At 30.5% G+C, this 25006-nt stretch overlaps 2 protein-coding genes across 2 annotated transcripts; both read left to right on the forward strand.

Annotated features, from left to right (window-relative positions):
• Window positions 1–7087: 7087 nt before the first annotated feature.
• Window positions 7088–7457, forward strand: LOTGIDRAFT_99169 (hypothetical protein; the record flags this gene model as incomplete). Its single annotated transcript, XM_009069118.1, has 2 exons — window positions 7088–7188; window positions 7232–7457. Coding segments are annotated over 2 exons (327 nt in total), but the record flags the coding sequence as incomplete, so codon positions are not given.
• Window positions 7458–11235: 3778 nt separating this feature from the next.
• On the forward strand, window positions 11236–24352 carry LOTGIDRAFT_170465 (hypothetical protein; the record flags this gene model as incomplete). The annotated part of the gene is made up of 7 exons (XM_009069119.1): window positions 11236–11248; window positions 11479–11945; window positions 17101–17357; window positions 17577–17794; window positions 21374–21576; window positions 23656–23748; window positions 24083–24352. The coding sequence occupies 7 exons, from the start codon at window positions 11236–11238 to the stop codon at window positions 24350–24352; spliced, it is 1521 nt and encodes a 506-aa protein (XP_009067367.1).
• Window positions 24353–25006: the final 654 nt, after the last annotated feature.

Genomic DNA, 25006 nt, shown 5'->3' on the forward strand with positions numbered 1-25006 from the left:
ATAAGGTCAAGGACATCTGAAAGAAGCGATGTCTTAAGTAACAAATTTTCATATCCAGAAAGACATTAGTCATTGTTGAAATTTGTGAAAAACAAAGGTTTCTTTTCTAGTTATAGCAAATATTACCACAAAATATACAAAGAATTTTGTTCCTTGTTCTGAAAGGTATGCACTTAAATTTATTCTTTATCATATGAAGGTCAAGGACATCAGAATGCAACATCACACTTACCTGAATACAGGATCTTATTATTGCTTTTGTCCACAATGTCCGGGTTGATATAATATAGTCTGAATAAATTGAGGAGTGGTTTTAAATAATATTAAGTTTTGAGTCAAAAGAAAGAAAGTTAATATGAAGTTTCGAAGAAAATTTAAAGATGTTCAAGATGACTGTCGTTTTCTTACATTTTTAAATCTTAACATATTTAAGATAAATTTGATTTACAAAATTGTCTGGATATTTATCAAGGCTGATATTTTCAATATGTTTCAATTTAAAGGGATTGTAAAGAGGTTTTCTAAATTTTTCAAGCATCAATTTGCACCATTCCAATTTTCAATCAGATGTCTGTGGTTCCTGGAATTACACTAAAACAAAGAGTTTAATGACGTCACAAATCGTGAATTAGAATGGTGCAAATTAAAGATTCAGTTATAGTTGAGTATGTGTAAATCCAACAAGACCGTTATTTCTCATTAATTGTCATGTTCTGCCAGGCTTTAATCATTTGTTACAACTACCATTCTTAAAAGTATACATTTTCTGTATTAGATGAACAGATTTTTACATTGTTGTTTGTATTAATTATCTTGCCTAAAGGCTCATTAAAGATTGAAAAATAATATTGCACTCTTAGTTATTCAGTGGAGACCGATATTTAATAATATCAAAATAGATTATAGAATTGACCTAAAGATAAAACATCAAGAATAAATTTCTAAGCACCTATTGAAAGTGTGAAATGTTTCTCAGTGTTTTATATATTTAAAATACAATTGACAGTTCTTCTTGAAATTGCCAATAATCTGAGAGGCGTAATGAAAGGTTTGAAGTTGTTTATTTGAATGGTTTAACTGAGAAAACTTTGCCGTCTGTTCGCTACTGGTAGAATTTATTTCTCCTGTGATAATGGAGTGAAGTGAAAATGTTCTTACAACTTGAGATTATACTTTAAAAACCATTTAATATTGATTTTTCAAACCTTTTCTTTTACAATTACAATTTATTAAAGAGATGATATCATTTAATATGTACTTTACCAACTAATAGGCCTATAGCTTAATTTCAACCATCTGTATCACTTTTCAGAAGTGAATTCTGGCTTCCTATTCCCATGCATTGAATAAAAAACATGCCATGAAAGAACATTAATGAAATATTTTGCAATACGGCAATATTTTCACATGGAAACCATATGTAAGATTTCAATTCTGAAAAGGGATATGGACAGCTCAGATTAACCTCTATCAATGGCTAAAGCAAAATAAATTGGACAACTAAGTCTCTTTAAATAATCTTGAGAATCTGTTTTAATTGTATTCTAGCATGTCAAGCAGTTTAGTGATGAATTTTTTGTTATTCTGGTTTATGGTCGATAATCTGAGATATATTTTAATGAACACAATTCCCAACTTAGTATCAATGAGGTTTACAAGGTTTAAAATATCCTATAGTATATCAATTCTTCAGTTTTACTCAAGCCTGTAATCAGGATGATATCTGTTAATTAAAAAATTGTAATTATAAAATGATTCCTAGAGAGTATATTACTGCCCAGATGCTTTGTGTTTGAAACAATGCATATTTTAAAGATGGGTGTCAAATAAACTAGTTGATGAATTGGTGTTTCTAATGAATTATTATTAATTCTTAATCATATCATTATGTTCTTATTGGATATAATTAAGAGTTTTAACCAATCATAAATGTCCATGTATGTACAGTCTGGATAAACAAAAAAGACTTTTTGACCTATCTTGATCGTTCATTCATTGAAATTCTGCTGGAAATTCTCTTCTAATTTAGCTTATCATGAATTGATAGTGCACATGTGAGACAAAAGTAAATGAAAATAAGGGAACCCATCTTTAAACTTTTCTCACTAATTTGAAATGACATAAAACATGGTATACACTGAGCTTTAAGTTATGTAAGTGTTATATGTCATCACTTGTTATGATTTTTTGTTTCTTTTTTGTAAATCACATCCGTCTTCATTAGCCCACATGGTGCAGAAAAGTAGGACGTAAAACGCCATTCATTTCATTTCATTTTGTAAATCAATTTTTTGTGTGCATTGATTTTTACAAATTTGTCTTAAAGGTACAGGTGCACAATATTTTTTTACCAATAATACTTTAATCTCAGAAATCAGAATTTATCAGTATTAGTGTTTACAGCTCACCGTCCAAATTTGAGCCTTCAAATCCATGTGTGTAAAGAATTATCTGCGTTTGAATGTTAAAATGATGACTATTTACTAAACCCCCCCCCCCCGCACCCCCCCTCCCAAATTGCTGTCCCTTTAAAAGTGTTGAATTATTGATAGAAATAGTTCGCTTTTGTTTTAAATGAGCATTTTTAATTTACGTATATTATAGAAATAAATATTTTTTAATATAGAGGTTTCAGTCTTTTTCCTTTCTTTTACCGCTTTCAGGATCCATCATCAATTGCATTACCCCTCCCCCAATAAATCTTTAATATTAATCGTTACTATTTCATGGATCTTAATTTTTGAACAAAATTTTGAGCTGCTTTTTCTTTAAATGAACAAAATTTTGAGCTCTCTTTAAATGAACACAATTTTGAGCTCTCTTTAAATGAACAAAATTTTGAGCTCTCTTTAAATGAACAAAATTTTGATCTCTCTTTAAATGAACAAAATTTTGAGCTTCATTCTCTTTAAATGACATAGATTTTAGGGTGCCTTTTCTTTAAATGAACAAAATTTTGGGCTACCTTCTCTTTAAATGAGCAATAAAGATAAGTGTTGATCAAGTGATGTAATTTGAATAAGAGAGGCTAGTGAAGTGGTTTATCCCTTAAAGTCAATAGATTTACATAGCTAACATTATAGTGGATAGAAAGTTAACACTCTACTTAGTAAAAATAGAGAAACCATTTACAATTTTTGTGCTTCCTGATTTGTTTTTAAAATACATTTTTTTCTTACCTCGAGTCAAGTATTTTTTAAAACTTTAAATGCTATTTTTTTTGATTAAATTGATATCTACCTCATTCAAACTTGAAATAGTTTTTAAAAGGGATTCTATATGTTTTGTTTTTTCATGCCTCTTGCATGTTATGAATTATTTGTCCCATCCTACTTATAAAGTATTTTTAAACTTGTATGGGATTATTTGAAGTTTTAATAAGGGATTCAAACGGGACTTTTCTAGCTATAATATGTGCAGCTTAGATTAGCTTTGTATTTTTCTTCTTGTGCCTGGTTTCTCCAATTATTGCCAAACTTAGACACTATTATCACTTACTTGAAGTATTTGATTTTATATCTATTGTCTGAAAGTATTTGATTTTGTGTATAATGTCTGAAAGTATTTGATTTTGTGTCTGATGTTTGTAACTATTTGATTTTGTATCTGGTGTCTGGAAGTATTTGATTTTATATCTGATGTCAGGAAGAATTTGATTTTGTGTCTGATGTCTAAATATTTGATTTTGTGTCTTAAAAATCTATGTTGTAGTATAGATTTGAGGTCTGGAAAGTTTTATTGTAAATCTGATGTCTGAGTATTTTGGTATTTATAGTAAGTAAGTTTTAATTACTAAAAGTTACTACCACTTAAACAGTGAATGTAAAAAGCCTGAGAGTAAGTAATTGTGTCAGGTTGTTACTATAAATAAAGTTATTTTAGTATTATCAGGAATATTTTTACAAGCAATGTCAGGAACTTTGATACTAACTTTTTCTCACCTGTCTGAGTTTTCTATTTTTATTTAATAGAAATTTAATCCCCATCACTTGAAAGGTTATGTGTCTACTTTAGATAATTCAATTGATTTACAATTCAAGCTCTTTTAGTTTTTTTTAGACTGTTGGTATCTATGGAATTTTGATATTTTTGGATTATTTTGCTGTATTTACCAGTCATGTCTGACTGAATTTCTGAAATGTTCAATATGATTGAATTCTTTTAATTTTTTAGACTGTTGGTATCTATGGAATTTTGATATTTTTGGATTATGTTGCTGTATTTACCAGTCATGTCTGACTGAATTTCTGAAATGTTCAATATGATTGAATTCTTAATAAATGATAGAGTGTATGTATGATATAAATGAAAGCAATTCTTAATTATTTTAATATACAGGTTAGTTTCAGTTGAATTTTTTGTATTTTTTGTTCAAATTCTGGAACTGTAGATTCCCTATATTTTTAACTTTGAAAAAATTTCAACTTTCAATTTGAGCAGTCACACAATGATATGAACCCAGACTAAAAAAAAATCTTTAAAAAAGAAGATGAGTCTACAGACCTTTACCCTATTCTAATTGTTAAAATAATGTTATCTATTAGTATTTATCTACTGTGTTAACTACAAATAAAGACTACCGTAGATAATAATGACTGTTTTATTTAATAGTGACCTACTACCTCAGTAACCTTAGTCACTATTAACCACTGATACTTTAAAACTTAACTAGACCTAAATTAACAGATTCCTCTTATAGATTTCAGAAAATCATTTTTTTCAATCTAGTGCCAAAATACTACCTTAACCCTTTTAACACAAGTGAACTCTCTGACATCATCAGCTGTTACTTAGTTTTCCCATATATTGTAAAGTCCATGGTTCATCTTTTAGGGGGTTGATTTGAGTCGTGAATATGTTAATAGACTTCAGAAGTACTAGAAATGCATGAAAAATTGTATGATTTGTTCTGATATAGGGGAGACCGGGGCAGATTGAACCTTATTTTGTTATATCAAGTAGAACTCTATCAAATAACTTCAAGTAACTTTCTGTAAAATAAACTTATATATCTTGTCTATTATCATTGCAATTTAACCCTTTCAACCCTACTGGCCAGTTTACCGGCTACGCACTAACGCAATATATACCCAAGCAGCCGGTATACCGGCCACACACTAACGCTATATATACCCAAGCAGCCGGTATACCGGCCACACACTAACGCTATATATACCCAAGCAGCCGGTATACCGGCCACACACTAACGCAATATATACCGGTATATCGGCCGTTACTAAGTGACGTCATACAACGTTAACGTCATATATATATATATATATATTTCATTTACACTCATTTTTTGTTTCTATCTTTACTGATTTCTCTGTTGCCTTAATATTGTAAGTCTTGTCTCATACAGTGTGTGCATGCTTTAGCGGCTAGTTCCATTTATGAACTACTCTTCAACATGGCGGTCTGAGGAAAGACGAGTCATAGGGTAAAAGGTGTTGTCCCATGTAGAGAAAGAACTCAAAGATACTTTGCTGAAATGACTACCATAATTATTTGAAAAATGATATATATAATGTTTAACAAAATCCTGTCAAAGTTTTCTTTGTGTTTTGAAAAATAATCTCAAGATTTTGGTGTTTATTTTTCATGAATTTGACTTACAGCAAATAGAATGCCTTTTTAAATCTCACATTTGAAGTTTTTTCAGCAATACATCTAGTGCAAATATATTTGAAACTCATTATGTAAATTTATAAAATAGGTAATTGTAGGCTCTGAATGCACAAGGATTTAGTATATAAGACTTAATGCACCATGATATTTCAATTTCAATGCTTATTATTACATCAAATTGAATAACCATATTTAAACCAGGCATAACATGTTTTGACTTGCATTATGAAGAGTATATTATTATTCATTATAAAAGGGTGAATTGAGTGAATATGCCGGTGATGCATTATTGTAGCTCTGGGTGGTGCCAGGACCTGATAAATTTAGATGACTTGAATATTTTGTTGAGTCACATAGTTTGAGGCCATCCTTTAAAAATTGGATTTGTTGCACATCTCTATTTAGATTTATTACACATCTGATTCAGATTTACTACTTAACACATCAATATTTAGATTTATTACACATCTGATTCAGATTTACTACACATCTTTATTTAGATTTATTACACATCTGATTCAGATTTACTACACATCTCTATTTAGATTTATTACACATCTGATTCAGATTTACTACACATCTGATTCAGATTTACAAAACATCTTTATTTAGATTTATTACACATCTGATTCAGATTTACAAAACATCTTTATTTAGATTTATTACACACCTGATTCAGATTTACAAAACATCTTTATTTAGATTTATTACACATCTGAATCAGATTTATTACACATCTGATTCAGATTTACAAAACATCTTTATTTAGATTTATTACACATCTCTATTTCGATTTATTACACATCTGATTCAGATTTACAACACATCTTTATTTAGATTTATTACACATCTCTATTTAGATTTATTTCACATCTGATTCAGATTTACAACACATCTTTATTTAGATTTATTACACATCTGATTCAGATTTACTACACATCTCTATTTAGATTTGTTAGATTTGTTACACATCTCTATTTAGATTTGTTACACATCTCTACTTAGATGTGTTACACATCTCTATTTAGATTTGATACATAATATGCATATAGGGCAATTTGCATTTAAATTCAATAAGGGATTTGTGTTAATGAGTCTAACATTATACATTTATAATGATTACCCACAGTATACAAGGCCAATATACTTCCTGTTATATTTTACAGTCAATGTCCTGTTCAGGTAAAAGGGACGGACTAGCCATTTTGGAGGATTGGTTTGAGTCTTGAATATATGTAAATAGTCTTCAGAAGTACCCGAAATGTACGAAAATCACATTATTTCTTCGAATATACCGCAATCTAGGAATTTCACAAAAAAAAAAGTGTCTATTATAGTTGCTTGGACAATAAACTGAGGCCCTGCGTGCTACAGACTGTATATGTTAAAGATCCCACGACAGTTGGAAATCTAAAAAGAGTAGGCTAATGCTGCTGTCCTGGCAAAATTTCCTTTCGCTACATGCAGTGACTACCATAATGTTGTTACTTTTGTCAGTGACTATCATAATGTTGTTACTTTTGTCAGTGACTATCATAATGTTGTTATTTTGTTACTTTTGTCAGTGACTATCATAATGTTGTTATTTTGTTACTTTTGTCAGTGACTACCATAATATTGTTACTTTTGTGAATGACTATCTTTATGTTGTTACTTTTGTTGGTGACTATCATAATGTTGTTATTTTTGTGAATGACTATCTTTATGTTGTTACTTTTGTCAGTGACTATCATAATGTTGTTACTTTTGTCGGTGACTATCATAATGTTGTTACTTTTGTCAGTGACTATCATAATGTTGTTACTTTTGTCAGTGACTATCATAATGTTGTTATTTTGTTACTTTTGTCAGTGACTATCATAATGTTGTTATTTTGTTACTTTTGTCAGTGACTACCATAATATTGTTACTTTTGTGAATGACTATCTTTATGTTGTTACTTTTGTCAGTGACTATCATAATGTTGTTATTTTTGTGAATGACTATCTTTATGTTGTTACTTTTGTCAGTGACTATCATAATGTTGTTACTTTTGTCGGTGACTATCATAATGTTGTTACTTTTGTCGGTGACTATCATAATGTAGTTACTTTTGTCAGTGACTGACTATCATAATACTGTTACTTTTATCAGTGACTATCATATGTCTTTTTTCGTTATGTACACAGTATTATCAATTTTTCTCAAAAAAGTAAACTTAATTTTGGATTATCTATTCATGTCCATAAAGGGAAAAAAATCTCATTTTTCATTTTTGCTGATAAACTATTTAAAACACTACGAATTTTCCCCAAATTTTCACTTAATTATCATCATATAAAGATTTGAAAATATATCCTGTTAATTAGCATGCATTGCCTTGAGTAAAGTATTGCTTATCATTACATTACTCATCGATCAAGTCTATATTCTAACTCATCAATCAAGACTACATGTCTAACTCGTATTTAACATGATTAATTTCTACAAGTCAACTTGAAGGGTTTTTTTTACCACTAGTCTGTTACTTTGGAATTAATAATTTAGCTGGGCTGAAAATTGATTTTATTCCACGTAATTTGATTATGAGATTTTATTCCAAGCCTAGTGGAGATCTTCAGGAGCAAATTTTATCCGTTATAATCCAAATCATTGATCTATTGGACATACTTTGCTTAACCTGAACAAGCAGGGATATATTTCAACTTTTGTCAGCATCTGCTAGAATTTGAACTATTGTGTATTTGAATTAACCTAAGCTCAATAACATTGATATAAAATAATTTTCTGGTAATAACTTTTCAAATAATTATAATGGCAACCTTTTGGCAACAGATTGGCCTACTTAAAGCTATACTACCTCTTAAAATGGACATAAAATTTAAAATCTCAAACTTGGTCAGCAAGTATATATATTCATTAGTTGGACTTACCAGGTGCCATGACGAAAGAATAGAATCTTTAAATAAGACAATATATCCATTTAACTAAACAACTGATGAACACAGACTCATTTTAACCAAGTTTGAAAATTTAAATTTTTTTTGTCTTGCTAAGAGGTAGTATACCTTTAAATCATTAGAATTGCACTTTGCAATTTCAACCTGACTTTCCTTGGTGTGTTTCTTATTGTCATGGCATTGGTAAAACGCTTAAAAAACCTTGATCAATTAAGTGCATTGATTTTTTATGAACATTTTCTAAACGCTACTGTATTTAAAAAATATGTATTAATTAGGTTCACTGTACTGAAATACCTAAACCGATTGAACACTGAGTATGAATTCAAATAAAACCTCATATACCCTGAACTCCAAGTAATGTGATTTCAAAAATGAAATGAAAGGAATGGAGTGTTACGTCCTATGGGTAATGCAATGCAGTGTACAAAGAGGGAACTTTTGCCAGGACAGCACAGCAGCATTAGTCTGCTCTTTTTCAATTTCCAACTGTCAAGTAATATAATTTAAAGTGTATGACATTCATATTGTGTGACGTCCACTTAATAACAGCCACTTTCAGACCAGTCGAATATTTATTAGGTAATCATGTGGACAGTATAGTGCTCACTGGTGATCACATGGCCACTTGTGTAATAAAAGGATAAATTGAAAGTAAACAAAATTTACTTTTATGACAAAGTGTTTGGTAATGACAGTTTTTGATGGTGACTTTGAATGTATTTTTATCATACAGACAAAAAGAATGGAGTTTATGTTTAATGTATTTTATATTATCTCTGTCTACCACTCATCTCTCCATCTATAATTTATACTTATATAAAAAGAAAAACTCAGAGTGGCTGTTGGGTCAAAGCAGAAGCTGATATAGGAGACTAAGTAGCTGTAGTAGACCAATCAGGGCCAATTTTACTCATAAGCTATCAGTTGGCTGTATTTCTTTAACTTTGGGGTTCATCTTAAATAAAATTTTGTGAAACATACTCCCTGTGTGCTACAGACTGTGCATGTTAGACAGTTGGAAATCGAAAAAGAGTAGGCTAATGCTGCTGTCCTGGCAAAATTTCCCTCATTGCACACTGTATGGCATTGCCCTTCTACATTAGTCCAAGTATGTGCAGATGTAAAACTCTATTAATTATTTTTGAAACTTGACTTGTTGTTATTTGTTAACTGAAAGTTCTGTGAGTGCAAACTACTTCACCAGTCAATGAACTTCTAAAACTTCCTTAATATGTTGTTGATCATATCTCACTCTATGTTTGATGTATTATACCAACTTAGTCTGGTTTGTAGTACGCCAGGGAAACGTGAATAGATACACTAGATATGTTTAAAACTGTGAACTCTCTATGGATTCCAAGGATTTTCTTTTGATACATACAAAAAGAGATGATCTTTAGATAGTAAAAAATGAAAAACCTTTAATAAAGAGAGAGTGTGTGTGACTTTTTACATGAATGATATTAAAATTATTTTCCTTTTGTACGCAGAATTTTCTGTTTTTGTCAACATGATTGTAAAATCAATTATCAACTTAGTTGATTTTCTGAAAGCTAAGCAACATTGTGAACATGACAAGAAGTGGGGGGTCAAGATCAAGCAACGCCCTTATTACTTATTTTATCAAAATGTTTGCAAGTTCAAATAAAATAAAGCTTTCAGACTTGGGATGCCAAAGGAGCTGTTTGCTCTGTTAACCTAACTGCTGTGTTAATTTATTTGAAAGGAAAACAGTGCATGAACAGCGAAGGAAGTGCATTAAAAAAGAATTGCTATCTCTATTGACATCTACTCTAGTGACAGGTTTACTGGTTAAATGATTATACAACATTAACCGTAACCGTGACCGTATCCAACTGATGTCACATGACATTAGCATCAAATGCTCTACTCTAAGTTATATAACTTAGAAAATAAAATGAAATGAATGGAGTTTTACGTCCTACTTTTCTGCACCATGTGGGATAATGAAGACAGGCTACGCCATGCAGGGTGCAATGAGGGAATATTTGCCAGGACAGCGGCATTAGCCTGCTTTTTTTTTATTTCCAACTGTTGAGGGATCTTTAACGTGCACAGCCTGTAGCACACAGGGCCTTATATTACTTAGAGTCCAGGGTAAATGATGTTTTATTTCATTTACACTCAGTATTCAAAGAGTTAATGAAAAATCCAATGTTCGTTTTTTTATATCAAGCTTAACAAATAAATTTGATTAGAAAAAGGGAAGATAACATTATCAATCTCAGATATTTAAAAATCAGAACCACCCACTTCTAATCAAGTTGAACTGCAAGCAAACTTGTTTTCTGGTAACAGTTTGGAAGTAATTCAATTAATATCAACATTCACATTTACATTAAACATCTCGATTCAATTCACGTCTTCTCAGATAACTTCATTACATCAGTTAAATCAAGTACAGAAACATAAACATTAGTTATGAGAAACTTCCTCCTTGTTATCAAATTTTCCTAATGAAATGGTCAAAGAATATCTATTAATGGGTTTGTTTATGCGATTCATCTCTTGGCTAAGATGCTTGAAGATATGAAAGATTGAATCAAGTTGAACATACTTGTTTCTGAATTGTTATCTGATTTTGGAAGCTGTTTATCCACACACAAAATAACGAAAGCTATCCTGGATCTTTAATGAACTGAAAATGGCAGCGCTAGGTGTCTGTATTAGGATATTTTTTTGCTATCAAAGTGATTTTGGCATCTGCTAGACAACTAGGTTCTGTTAGCCTGCAGTTGAAACACATTAAATTTTTCATTCTACAGCCCTTTTTTTGTGGGAGTCAAGTAGATTCTTCCACAAAAAGATAAAAAAATTTGCAGATGTCACTTTTGAATTTGAGAAGAAATTAAGCTCCACCTTTATGTAATTTTGTTTACTCTTTCAGCATTCCATTTATTCAAGACATTATCAGCCAATGTTCCAGAAAGTTGTCTTCTAATAGCATTGGGAGTGTGTACTGGTGCCGTCCTGCATTATAGTAAAGCTGCTTCAACAGACCAATATGTCCTGGATGCAAATACCTTCTTCCTCTTTCTCCTGCCGCCTATTATCTTTGATGCAGGCTACCACATGCCCAATAGAGCCTTCTTCAATAACTTAGGAACCATTCTGCTATTGGCCGTAGTGAACACATTATTTAATACCATAGCTATTGGCTTAGGGCTATGGGCAATGACACTGGTTGGAGCCATCAACAGAAGCATCAGCTTACTCCATTGCCTACTCTTTAGTGCTCTAATATCTGCTGTTGATCCAGTAGCTGTGTTGGCTATATTTGAAGAAATCCACGTCAATGAGATGTTATATATTATTGTGTTTGGAGAATCTTTGTTAAATGATGGTGTCACAGTGGTAAGTATTTCATTTCACTTTTTAAATGGTATATTCATTTCATTTTATGAATGGTAGATTCATTTCACTTGTTGAATGGTACATTCATTTCATTTTTTGAAAGGTACATTCATTTCACTTTTTGAAAGGTACATTCATTTTACATTTTGAAAGATAGATTCATTTCACTTTTTAAATGGTAGATTCATTTCACTTTTTGAATGGTAGATGTATTTCACTTTTTGAATGACAGATGAATTTCACTTTTTGAATAGTAGATGTATTTCACTTTTTGAATGGAAAATGTATTTCATTTTTTGAATGGTAGATGTATAGATGTATTTCATTTTTTGATTGGTAGATGTATTTCATTTTTTGAATGATAGATGTATTTCGCTTTGAGATTTGTTTTTTCTCTTTGTTAAGAAAATTCTAATTTCTTACTTAATTTTGAAGTTAGCTTTTTATTGCTTTGAAATCAGAATTTACTGATCCTCTTAGCACAACTAAAACATAGCCTTGAAATAAAAGTCTTTTATTTTCCTGATGAAATAATTATAAACTTATGACATAAATTTTTCTTGGCAAAATTTGCTTGATGTAAATTGTATGGTGTTGACAGTAATCATCGACACAACAGGTTAACAAACAGTAGGATGTAAAACTCCATTTCATTTCTTTGAAGAAAATAACTCAATAAATATAAGTTTGTCTTGGCCACTGGTTTATAATAAGCAACTATTTGAGAAGGAACTATGTTATTGAAGAAAGATTTTCAATATTGGAGGTAAAAATATCCAGTGTAGTGATACATTGCCTTTCCAGACAATTGATCAGACAATCCTTTCAATCGTAACTTTATTTCATTTCCTTTTACGTTGATTTGAAAAAATACTTATTAGGTCTTGTCTAAAAGAAATCAATAGAAATCCAATTAAATAATTATCAAACGCCATTTTATGATATCTGTAGAATTCGCTTATTAAGTCATTTGTCTTTCACTTTTCAAATGAGGAATCTAACATCAACCATTACTCGGTACCAGACAGTCATGATAATAGTTCAGATGCCTTGTTTTGATTGTATTTCCAGGATCACTGGAATAATCACTTGGGATTGAAATAAAGTTTGGTTCCTACTTTTCTGTTCTTGGTTGCATAGGCTAATGAAAATTTATTGAGGAACATTATGCAAGGATAACGACATTAGCCTTCTTATTCTTTTCTGGTCAAGGATCTTAAAGGGACAGATGCACCAATTTTGGAGGGTTGATTTGAGTCTTGAATATATGTAAATAGTCTCTAGAAGTACTAGAAATATATGAAAACCGCATAATTCCTTCAAAAATATCTCAAACTAAGAATTTCTTTTCCTAATTCTATATGTCTTTTCTATATTTGACAGTGTCTGAAGAAATGACAAGTTGTATTTTTATCTTTCAAATGCGGATAATTCTGGACACACATTGATTTAAAGGCTCAAATTTCAACAGTGAGCTGTGAACACTATTATGGTTTCACTTAGTTTGAAAAAATTCCTGTTTCTGGGACTCTTCATTTTGTCCTTAATAAATGATAAGAGGCTTTTTCCATGTTAACAGTTAACATGCATCAGATATGAAACTGAGTGGCAAATCCTCGCGAACATACTAATTTGGCACAAACCTGTTAGTTAGCAAGCTATAACTCACTGATCCATCTTGGCTCTGATTTATCAGTGTTAAACAACAGATATATGCATTAAAAAAGAAGTCAACATTCTGTTTACTGTTTTTTGCTTGCCATATTAAAACAATCTTGATGGTTATTGTAAATATTTCTGCAATTTGATTTTTGAAATGGTAAAAAAATGTCACAAAACCACAGTTTTCAATGTAATTCATCACTGCAGATCATAAAAAAATGACAGTTATCTCCCTTTGGATATAAGTTGATAGATGACATTGGAATTTAAATCATTAAATTATGCCTGTTTTGGCAAGTTCTTTAGTATATTTCAAATTTTACCTATTGAAATTGGAATATAAGCTTTAATATATAATCTTTGTAAGACATATAGAAACAGGAAGGTAAACATTAAGAACACAAGTTATATGGATAATCTACTAGTAATAATCTAATAATAAAACTAGAAGTGGATTATCAATATAACTTGTGTTTTTATAAGCTTAAAAATAATCTGGTATTAATAGTCTTGAAATGGCTTTGTTGATAAAAATATAAATTTTGTTGTTATTGAATAGTAACACACACCCCAATTTGTTCTAATTTATATGGAAATAATCGAGGAAATTTGATATACCAACGAACTTTATAAGACCCTTGTATAGATGATTTCAGATAATAATTTGACCAATCAGAGCCCTTAAATTATCATAGTTTAGATTGATATTTGTACCTTAAAGGAATGGTAAAGAAGTTTTCTAAATTTTGTATGTGTATTGGGGATACTGATAACATCAATTTGTTGTCTGCAACTGAGTGTTTGATGATGACATGATAACATCATTAATCGCAAAATATGCTTTAATCACATTGAGACATCATCAAACACTTAGTTTGTGTGGAATTGCAGGAACCACAGACGTCTGATTGAAAATTGGAATGGTGCAAATTGATGCTAAATTTAAAAATCCTTTTTACAATCTCTTTAAAGAAAAAATCATAAGATTTGAATATGGCCTCTATATGCATTGTTAAAAATCTTTTTCTCATTTCTACATTCTCTGAACTGAAGTGAGGAATCAATTGATTCACAGATTAGAGGATTACTGCCGAACAATAAAACTCAATATAACATAGCTCTGAGTATAAACTTAGATTAATTTTGATATTGTATTAGATCATGTCTTATCATTGAATCTTTATAGCGTGTTGAAAATCCAATAAAAGGAGAAAGGAAAAATATAATGTTACTGATTTGTGTCCTTAATTTCAATTGGAAATCAACTTCATTTCAAATTTCTTAGTTCATACTTGATCTATTATTAATTTGTTCAGAAACTAAAATAGAATCATCATTAAAAATAAAATGAAATTTGAACTTAATTGAAACAATAATTATCAAGAGCTCGTTAGCCTGAGGGAAATTATGTTTGAGAACCTGTGTAGAGAAACTTTATCCTCTGGCAACCTATTATACTCTATGTAGCATACCTTGACATCATTTGACACTTTCCTTGTTTAAAGTTGTAAGACATTTGTCAGATCTCTCAAATACCTTAAATGTTTACAGATTTTCTGTCCAGAGCTCTGATTGGCTGTATTCGCTAGCATACGATCCATTGAAATCACTATATTTGGATTATTCCATGATACAAGAGAATTTAAGTGTCTATAATGATGTAATGAAAGGTCTTCAGTAAAGTTTGTAACAGCTTGACATTGTGAAGATGAGTTACTGGAAGCTATGATTTCTCTAATAGAATTAATGAATTTCCATTTCAAAATTCCAAACAGGACTTTATACGACTTTTTGTCAATAAAAAACTCCTCTCATTAATTTTTTTACGGCAAAACTATTTGCAAGGTTTACATAAACTTTTAAAGTTTGTTATGCTTTTTATACTGTATGGATTTAAACAATGCCTAATTATAGAGAAATATGTCTCCTACGTATTCTAAAGGTTTCAACTAATATTATGAAATCTTTATGAGGCCCAACACCAGAACTAGTTGAAGGTGCTTTTAAAATAAATGCAGTTTGATAATGAATAGATTACTGTACTTAAGAATTATTTTCAGGTATAATTTACAATGTTTTTTATTATGAAAATTTTAATATCTTGATAAATGTAAATATTTTGGACAATGGCGATAACTTTCCTTTGGAAGATAATATTTTTTTAAATTTGGTTCAGTCATAGCTGTTAAAGCCTTCAATACAATGATAACATTGGTGTAGATAAGAAGCATTAGAAAATGTATATATTAGTAGTTATTAAAGGTATGCTACCTCTTAGTATGACCAGAATATGAAACTTAAAATAAATCTTGTTTATCAGTAGACTAACCTGAAGTCATAACTATACAACAGAATCTCTCTATAATCCAATATATCTATACAACTAAGTAATAATTCATTAAATTAAGTAATTTTCAAACATGCATAGAAGCATAATGGATATATCGTCTTATATAGAGATTCTATTATTTAGTCTTGACACCTGTTAAGTCCAATTGATGAATATATACACTTGTTGACCAAGTGTGAAACTTTAAATTTTATGACCATTCTAAGAGGTAATGTTCCTTTAATAAAAGTAATATCTGTAGGGTACAGAGACTTTAATGTGGGTGGTTCACTTCTGCTTTTCTAATTGTCGTTTTTTACTACTCTATGTATCATTGTTTACCAGTCTTTTGTTAAATTAATGCCAACATCATTTCAATGAAATAATCAGTTAGGTCTAAAATAGATAAAAGATGCTAAATTTGTATATAATGATGCTAAATACACAAATAAACCACAATTAATCATAGAAATTGACATATACATATTAAAACTGTTAGAGAATCATTCATATACTCCTGTTTATTTTCATAAATATGACGTCAAAATTGGAGATCTTTAAACAAACTTATTGCTTCTTAATGAAGTAATCCTTCTTGAAATATTTGTATGTGTTAATTATTTAGAAATACCAACAGTTTAAGACAAAAGGAAGTTCTGTTTGGTACCAAATTTGGAAGCATTAATATCTTTTTGTTGACTTTGATAGAACCTCTTTGGTTGAGCTAGAGTTAATAGTGAAATAACATTTTATCATCAGAGTGCATGTCAGCTCAAGGTCATTGTCGATTTTGATCAAGTTTAGGCTATATGGCAGCACTTCTAACCATCCACAATGTTAGGATTAGCCATGTTTCCTTGTATTCCATCTCTCTAAATAGCAAGGTCAGATTCGAGCTTCTAAATGGGTCAAAATTTGTGTCACAGAGTCTTAACTGTAGAAAATGTTAACTCCTATCAAAGTCAACCTTTGCAATTGTAGCTTCAATGTCGCTTTTAGTTGAAAAACATGTTCTTAGATATTTTTATATTTTTATATTTTTATATTTGCTGAGTGACCAGAGTTCAGTAAAGACATATATACTATTTTTTACAATTTGATGATACTCTATGTCAAAAGCAATGATAAAATCATACAACTAAAATAATTCTGTTGCTATTTCAGGTGCTGTATCATATGTTGGAATCTTATTCTGAAATTGGTGAAATGAACATTCTACCCATCGACATTGCAACTGGTTTCTTCTCTTTCTTTATTATTGCTCTTGGTGGTACCCTGATTGGTATAATATATGGTTTAATTGGTGGATTTATTACTAAATATACTGAGTCTATAAAAGTTATTGAACCATTATTTGTATTTGTGTTGGGATATTTAGCCTATCTTACTGCTGAAATGGTGCACATGTCCAGTATATTAGCGTAAGTACATTTGTAATAATGATATTAATGATAATAATATTTATAATAATTATACTAATACTAAAAATAATAATAATAATGATAATAATACACTCATTATTTTACATAGATCAGAATTTTTGTCACCAAGACTGTTCGTGTGCCCGCACTGTTACACAAATTTCTTTTGTCTGATTTTTTACACATCATCATTGTCTTGAATTTTTGTTCTGATTTCAGGTTGACATTTGGTGGTATTACAATGAGACATTACGTGGAATTAAATATGTCTAAAACCTCTGTGACTACTTGCCGATATTTTATGAAATTATTAGCCAATATTAGTGAAACTGTTATATTTATGTTCCTGGGGTTATCTACTATTATTGAAACACATGATTGGCAGCTAGATTTTGTATTTTTCACTCTACTCTTCTGTATAGTCTTCAGAGTTATAGGTAAGCATCATTCTCAATTTGTTTTGTTACATTTCATGTACTTTTGCTGCTGTGTCTCTTTTGCAACATTGTTGACGATAATGACCTATATTCAACAGAGTCAGCTTAAAGCTTTGCAAGATGGCTGAGGTTCCCAGTCTGAAAGTCATCCTGCTCAGGTGGACAAGCAGAATTAGTTGCTACTGGTAGAACATAAGCCATCAGTGGCAACTGTGGCAGCAGCTGATAAGATGCAGCTGTTTGTCAACAGTCTTTGAAAATCCTGTTGCTCGTAGATTCTGACAGACTCATGGTCGTTTTGAGCCTTGGCTTCACTTATTTGACAATATCTGGCTTATCATAAAAGATCTATAAATAAAATGGACTGGTTGTGTTAGTTTTTTATTTCATTTCCTGATGGACATTAATATTTTTGATCGACTTTGCTGATTGCTGCTCTAACAGAGATGGGTACATGTGTAATACATTTTTACCATGCAAAATAGTTCAAATCTGTTTGATATCTGTTCATATTTCAGATCAGATTTGTAGTCTTGAATGTCAAGTGACTCATTTTCAGAATACAACTGTCTGTGCAGTTTTTAATATTTTATTTAAGATTTTACTTTAACTTGATGAATTTTCATCAGTGAGTCTCAAAGGAATTTCCTTCACAAGTTTTAACAAAGTAAAGTGTGTCTTTGACATTTAAGGTTGTCACTTTAAACAGACAATGTAATAACACCTATTGAAAAATATTGACTTCAGACTTCAAATACTTCGTATCTTATTTCAATGTTGATAAGGCGTCAAAGAAATTTATTATTCTGTTACTGGCAAATTTTCCCTGCTGTAATCTTTTTAAAGGGGCATTCCACTTTGTTTTGTTGGTCAAAATAATTTTTGTGCTCAAATTTGCGAAAACTATACACCAAAATCTAGAGAAATGTGCCCTTTAACGTATCTGAAAAGCCAAATTGTAGAGAAATATGTATGCTATATGTATATATTCTTAAGATTTCAAATAATAATTCCAAGCCATTATAAAGCCAAACCCCAAAACTATGTTGAACTGCTTAATTATCATTTAATACTCTTCTGTTTTTAAAACAGTTTGATCAAGTAGATACGTAGATATAAATAGCATACTTTAGAAACATTTTAACGTTTTTGATCGTGAAAATTTTTTGAAAAAAAATCAGAATACCCCTTTAAAAGCCCATTGTGAAAGAAAGCCTTTGGGTATTCTGCACCTTTTCAATTGTTTTCCTTTAGCTCTTACTTTAAGACTTCTTGAAGAAAAAGTATTTGGAGATTGTGAAACCCTAGCTATCTAAACTTAGTAAAACTCATTCTCAGTTTGTATCCGAGTATAACCACAACCACATTATAGAAATAAACACTCTGAAATAAATCTTCTCAGATATCTTGTGACAAAATTCTATAAATCTTAAAGTCTGGATTCTACAGTGACTGATTAATTAGAAAGTTAATTAATTTATGTGAAAACCATTCCATATTGAGTTTGCAATTCCTTTTATTTAAAATAAACAATAGATTGGATATACCAAAATCTCTCTAGAAATAAACCAACAGGAAATGAAATGAAATGAAATGAAACGAAACGAAACGAAACGAAACGAAACGAAACGAAACGAAACTAAAAACTAAAAACCAACTGGAAATACTGATTTATTCTGAATAATAATGATGATAAAAACCATAACAGAAAATGATAATGAAAGTTAAAAATTTCTACCGTGTTTCCCTTAAGCAGGTAAACTAACTTACAAAACTAAGTAATAAGTCATTAAATTAAGTGATTCATTAAACACGCTTGAAGCTTATTTCAATAATTTCTTATTTTAATGGATATATCGTCATTTATAAGGATTCTATTCTTTAGTTACTGCACCTGAAAGTCAAACCGATGAATGACCATTCTAAAAGTTAGTATTCCTTTAAAATCAAAAAAGAATTAAGTTGAAATAAATAAAGAAAAGTTTTTAAACTTGTCATGTTATTTACTATACTTGTTGTTCAGATACATGCAATAAAATGATCTATATATTTAAATACTATTGCTCAAAAAAGATGTTTGTTGAAAAATACATGGTTTTGTAATATGTAATCTGTATATGATTTCTGTTTCTGCTTAAATTAGAATGGAGTAAACAAATATGCAAAACAAAATGCCCACACAAAGTAGGCTAACTTTAGGTAAATATTAGATTCCATCATATAGTATTTTCTATTTTACTTACAGAAGGAACCTTGGTTGCTTTTGTTCTGTAGATTTAACTCCATAATATTCAATTATGATATTGGTCTTTAGAATCCATTTTTATGGACCTGATATTTGATTCTTTGTAATGGCTGAAAAAAATGGATCTTCTAATCTTCAAAGCCATTAAACTGGTTATTTCTTGTTACTAGTGACTGATTACTTCTTGTTAATGACTGATTACTTCTCTTCTTGTTACTAGTGACTGATTACTTCTCTTCTTGTTACTAGTGACTGATTATTTCTTGTTACTAGTGACTGATTATTTCTTGTTACTAGTGACTGATTACTTCTTGTTACTAGTGACTGATTATTTCTTGTAACTAGTGACTGTTTACTTCTTGTTACTAGTGACTGATTATTTCTTGTAACTAGTGACTGATTATTTCTTGTAACTAACTAGTGACTGATTACTTCTTGTTTCTAGTGACTAATTACTTCTTGTTACTAGTGACTGATTATTTCTTGTAACTAATGTCTGATTTTTTCTTGTAACTAACTAGTGACTGATTACTTCTTGGAACTAGTGACTGATTACTTATTGTCTTTGTGGACTCTCCAATTGAGATGCCAATACCATTAATAGAGAAACATCTGATGGTCTAAAAGCATGAGCATGCCCTGCCTCAGTTATATCAATCAGTAGAGCTCAATCATTAAGTCTGTCTTGCAAAACCATTCATATTTATTGATTATTTTGTTGTGTTCTAAACATTCCACAGTTTAAAGCAGCACCTTCACCATCCGTTCGACCAATCATAATTTCAGAAACAGGAATATTTTTAGCTTACATAATCAGTAATAGTGTTCACAGCGTCGAAATTTCGGCCTTCAAATCCATGTGTATTCATAATTATTCACGTTTGAAAGTTGAATATTTGACTCGGATTTTAGTGAGACTATGCCATATATAGAAAACACATATATAGGAATAGACAGTGAAATTTCTAGTTTGAGGTTGAAGGGATTATACAATTTTTAAGTCTTTTAGTACTTCTTAAGACTATAAAAAGCACATTCCAGACCCAAATCAATCCCCGAATATATTGACTGTTCCCTTTTAAAAACATCTGTAAGAATTGTGATTTTGGAGATTGGGCTAGCCATATTAATGCAGGAAGCGATTACAAATATAACTTTAGATTCCATTCCCCTGAATTCATTGAAGCGTTGGTACGAAAAAAACCAAAAACCAAAAACCAGTCTATTACATCATGTGTCTATCAATATACAACTGCAGCTACAAAAGATTTGGATTTTTGTACCATATATTTCCCAGACCTTTAAATCAGAAAATATCAATTTGTTTTTTTCAGGTATTGTCTCTATAGCATTTATAGTTAACAGAACTCGATTGATTCAATTATCTAAATTTGACCAATTTATTATGTCCTATGGTGGATTACGTGGTGGAATTGCTTTCTGCTTGGCTTTGTTGTTAAATGAAGAGTTTATACCTGAGAAACGAATGTTTGTATCTACGACCATTGTGGTTGTTTTCTTCACAGTGTTTTTACAGGTAACTATTATTATTTATGTTTGAAAGAAATTTAGTTATACACCCTGCTGATATTTTCTAGTTTCAGATAATGAAAATTTGACAAAAGGTGCAGGCACACAGACGGTCTTGGTCAGCGATTTTTGTTGCCGATCAGTTGTTTTCCACCATGTCGATAATCACGTGTGGAGCATGCAATTGAAATTGAAATGAATCTGATTGGATGATGACGCTCTGTCTTGCAGACGATAAAATTGTTGGAGACGATTATCAAACTTGTTTGATATTATAAATCCTTCTGGCACAGACGTGGAGGCACGAGCAAATGCCAGATTTAACCCAAGATTTGAGTCGGTGACAAAACAACACAGACCAAGACCATTCCTGATGACACTTTGTGATTTTCATCTGTAGTACACAGGGTTTGGTTTATTGTTCCATTCTGACGATTGGATACTTTTCAATGAAAGCCCTTCTGACCTGCATCACTGAAAGTGAGAGACAGAGTTAAATATCTTAAGGTATCCATTCAATCTATACCTGAATTGATCCCCTGGCCTTTGGTTAATCAAGTTGAAGACCTGCACTGTTTCACTTGGCAAAATGTTATGTAGGTTTTTTCTACTGAAAATGTTTTGTTAAGACAATAGATATAAGAATGCAACTCTTTAAAAACTATATTCTTTGGAATGCAAAACCATTGTCCTAAATTAAACTGAATAGATTTCTTTAAGCATCAATGATATTTTCCCTCAAAAATTTGATGTTCCTTTCAAAACATTTTTTCTGATACAGATAAAAATAAGAGTCTGTCAGATTGGTACTTGGTCAAATGTCATAATTTGCTGTAGAAAAAACAAAACACTATATTTTGATAGAAGCAGTATACGTATTATCGGTCAAATTAGCACTTTCCAAGGCTGTTTCACAAATATTAGATAACCTTCATTGTCATTTCTTACTAGGAAGACATCAGGTTATGACACATGCCCTCCAGTATTGTGTTCTTGAAGAACTCTAACTGATAGATTCAATTAACTTTAACATTATTCCTGAAGGCTGAATTTGTCTTGGAATTTCTCAGAAACAAGAAAGTACCATTGAATAAGATGTAGGTCTATAACGATTTAACACTGATAGAAAATGAATTTGAAATTTAGGATACGTGACAAATTAAGGAATACTTTGAGACACAGTTTTTAAAGGGACAGGTTTGCCATACGTTTGACCAATTGTACTTTAATCTTTTAGCTAAGCTAATCAGTAATAATTGTGTTCGAAATTTGAGCCTTCAAATCCATGTGTGTCTAGAATTATTCATGTTACAATGATAACTCGACTTTTTAGTGACACTGCCATATATAGAAATATTATTAAAATAGAGAGAGAAATGACTAGTTTGAGATATTTTTGAGGGAATTATGCAGTTTTTGTACATTTTTATGGACTATGGACATATTTTCAAGACTCAAATCACCCCACCCCCCTCGAAAAAAAAAATTACGCACATGTCCCTTTAATTTGACATTATGCGTTATTGCTTATCTACTCCCTTGAATACAATCAAATAAATAACATGTTTTCATGTTCAGACCTACTTTGATTTTTTTTTTTACTAAAAATGGAATCTGTTTACATCTTTGAAACAGCTTATTATGTTTACCGATAAGCTTTCCAGACATATTATGAAACTAATGTTCATGATTTGTTATTGTAATGAAATGTCAAGTATAAAATAACTAGTTTAAATAAGTATCATTAGTAAAGATATTACAATTAAATTTTTTTTTTATGATATCACAATCTTTATTGTGCAATACAGATATTTTGATTAATAATTGGACAGAAAATTAATGCTGGTTTTCTTGCTAGACTAGAATTCATTTTATTATTTAAATGGGGTTTGCGTGGGAGCTTTAAAAAAAAAGCAGGAATTGTGATTAAGTCCTGTCTCCCACTGTTCAACAAATTATAGTTTTTTGTCAATATTGTGACATGAATTTTGGTATTTCCAGAGAGAATCACCCTGTTTCATTCCCTCATTGTACCCTGCATGGCTTTGCCTGTCATCATTAGCTCATAAACTTATTTCTCTTTCAGGGTATAACTATAAAGCCAGTTGTAAATGCTTTAAAGGTAGAAAAAGCTTCTATAGATGATAATCCTACTATGAACGAAAGATTTCACAGAAGGGTAAGTTTCAAATCTGTTTTAATTTCAAGCTGTAAAACTTTTGACTTTTTTTGCCTTAATTGTCATTGTCTTTGAGAAACCTTGAAGTGTTATGGGAAGGAGCACTTCAACTTTAATTTCACAATTTAATGATTTCTTTTACATAAGTCTGCTTTTTCATTTATCAAGTGAGCGCAGACTGATAACTGGCTGATAAAATGACTTAGAATTTGATAGCATGGTAAATGCTGTAGTTAATATCAAGTTTGATAGCATGATAAAGGCTATAGCAACTATCAATTTTGATAGCATGGTAAAGGCTATAGCTACTATCAATTTTGATATCATGCTAAAGGCTATAGCTACTATCAATTTTGATAGCATGGTAAAGGCTATAGCTACTATCAATTTTGATAGCATGCTAAAAGCTATAGCTACTATCAATTTTGATAGCATGCTAAAGGCTATAGCTACTATCAATTTTGATAGCATGGTAAAGGCTATAGCTACTATCAATTTTGATAGCATGCTAAAAGCTATAGCTACTATCAATTTTGATAGCATGCTAAAGGCTATAGCTACTATCAATTTTGAAGGTATTTGTTGCTGGGGAGATCATAGATAAATCTTAATGCAGTCACACCAAAGTTATCTTTAGAATAACTGTTCTCTCAAAATGCTAAAAATAAAACAGTTTTGATACAAAAACCAGAGAAATTCACAAAACTGCTATTTGAAAGTCACTCATATAGTGGCATGAAGTAAAATTGAGTAATTCAGAGAATATTGGGTAAAAACTAAATAAAATGAACTGTTACTTAACTGTACTGTACACTGTTGTTTATATATGATATTGACTTGACTCTGTTACATACTAAAGCTTAAGGGATATATTCACTATCTGCTACACAAATCCTATCTTAATCTCAGAAATGGGAATTTTTTTTAGCTAAGATTATCAGTAATAGTGTTAAGCGATCACTGTCAAAGTTTGAGCCTTTAATTCGATGTGTGTCCAGAATTATGAGTTTAAGTAACAAATCTTCTTTTCTTGAAACTATGTCATATAAAGAAAAGACATATAGAAATAGAAAGTGAACTTTTTATTGTGAGATATATTTGAATGAATTACATGCAGTTCTAGTACTTTTTACATATATTCAAGACCCAAATCAACTCCTCTTTAAAAGGGAGGTAATTATCAAAATTGTATGTTGAAAATGATTTCAGCTATAAATATCACTTTCGAGAAGTAAATCTGATATCAGGTACACTTACA

The sequence above is a fragment of the Lottia gigantea genome (genome assembly GCF_000327385.1).
Source record: "Lottia gigantea unplaced genomic scaffold LOTGIsca_99, whole genome shotgun sequence".
In the NCBI taxonomy this organism is placed as follows: domain Eukaryota; kingdom Metazoa; phylum Mollusca; class Gastropoda; family Lottiidae; genus Lottia; species Lottia gigantea.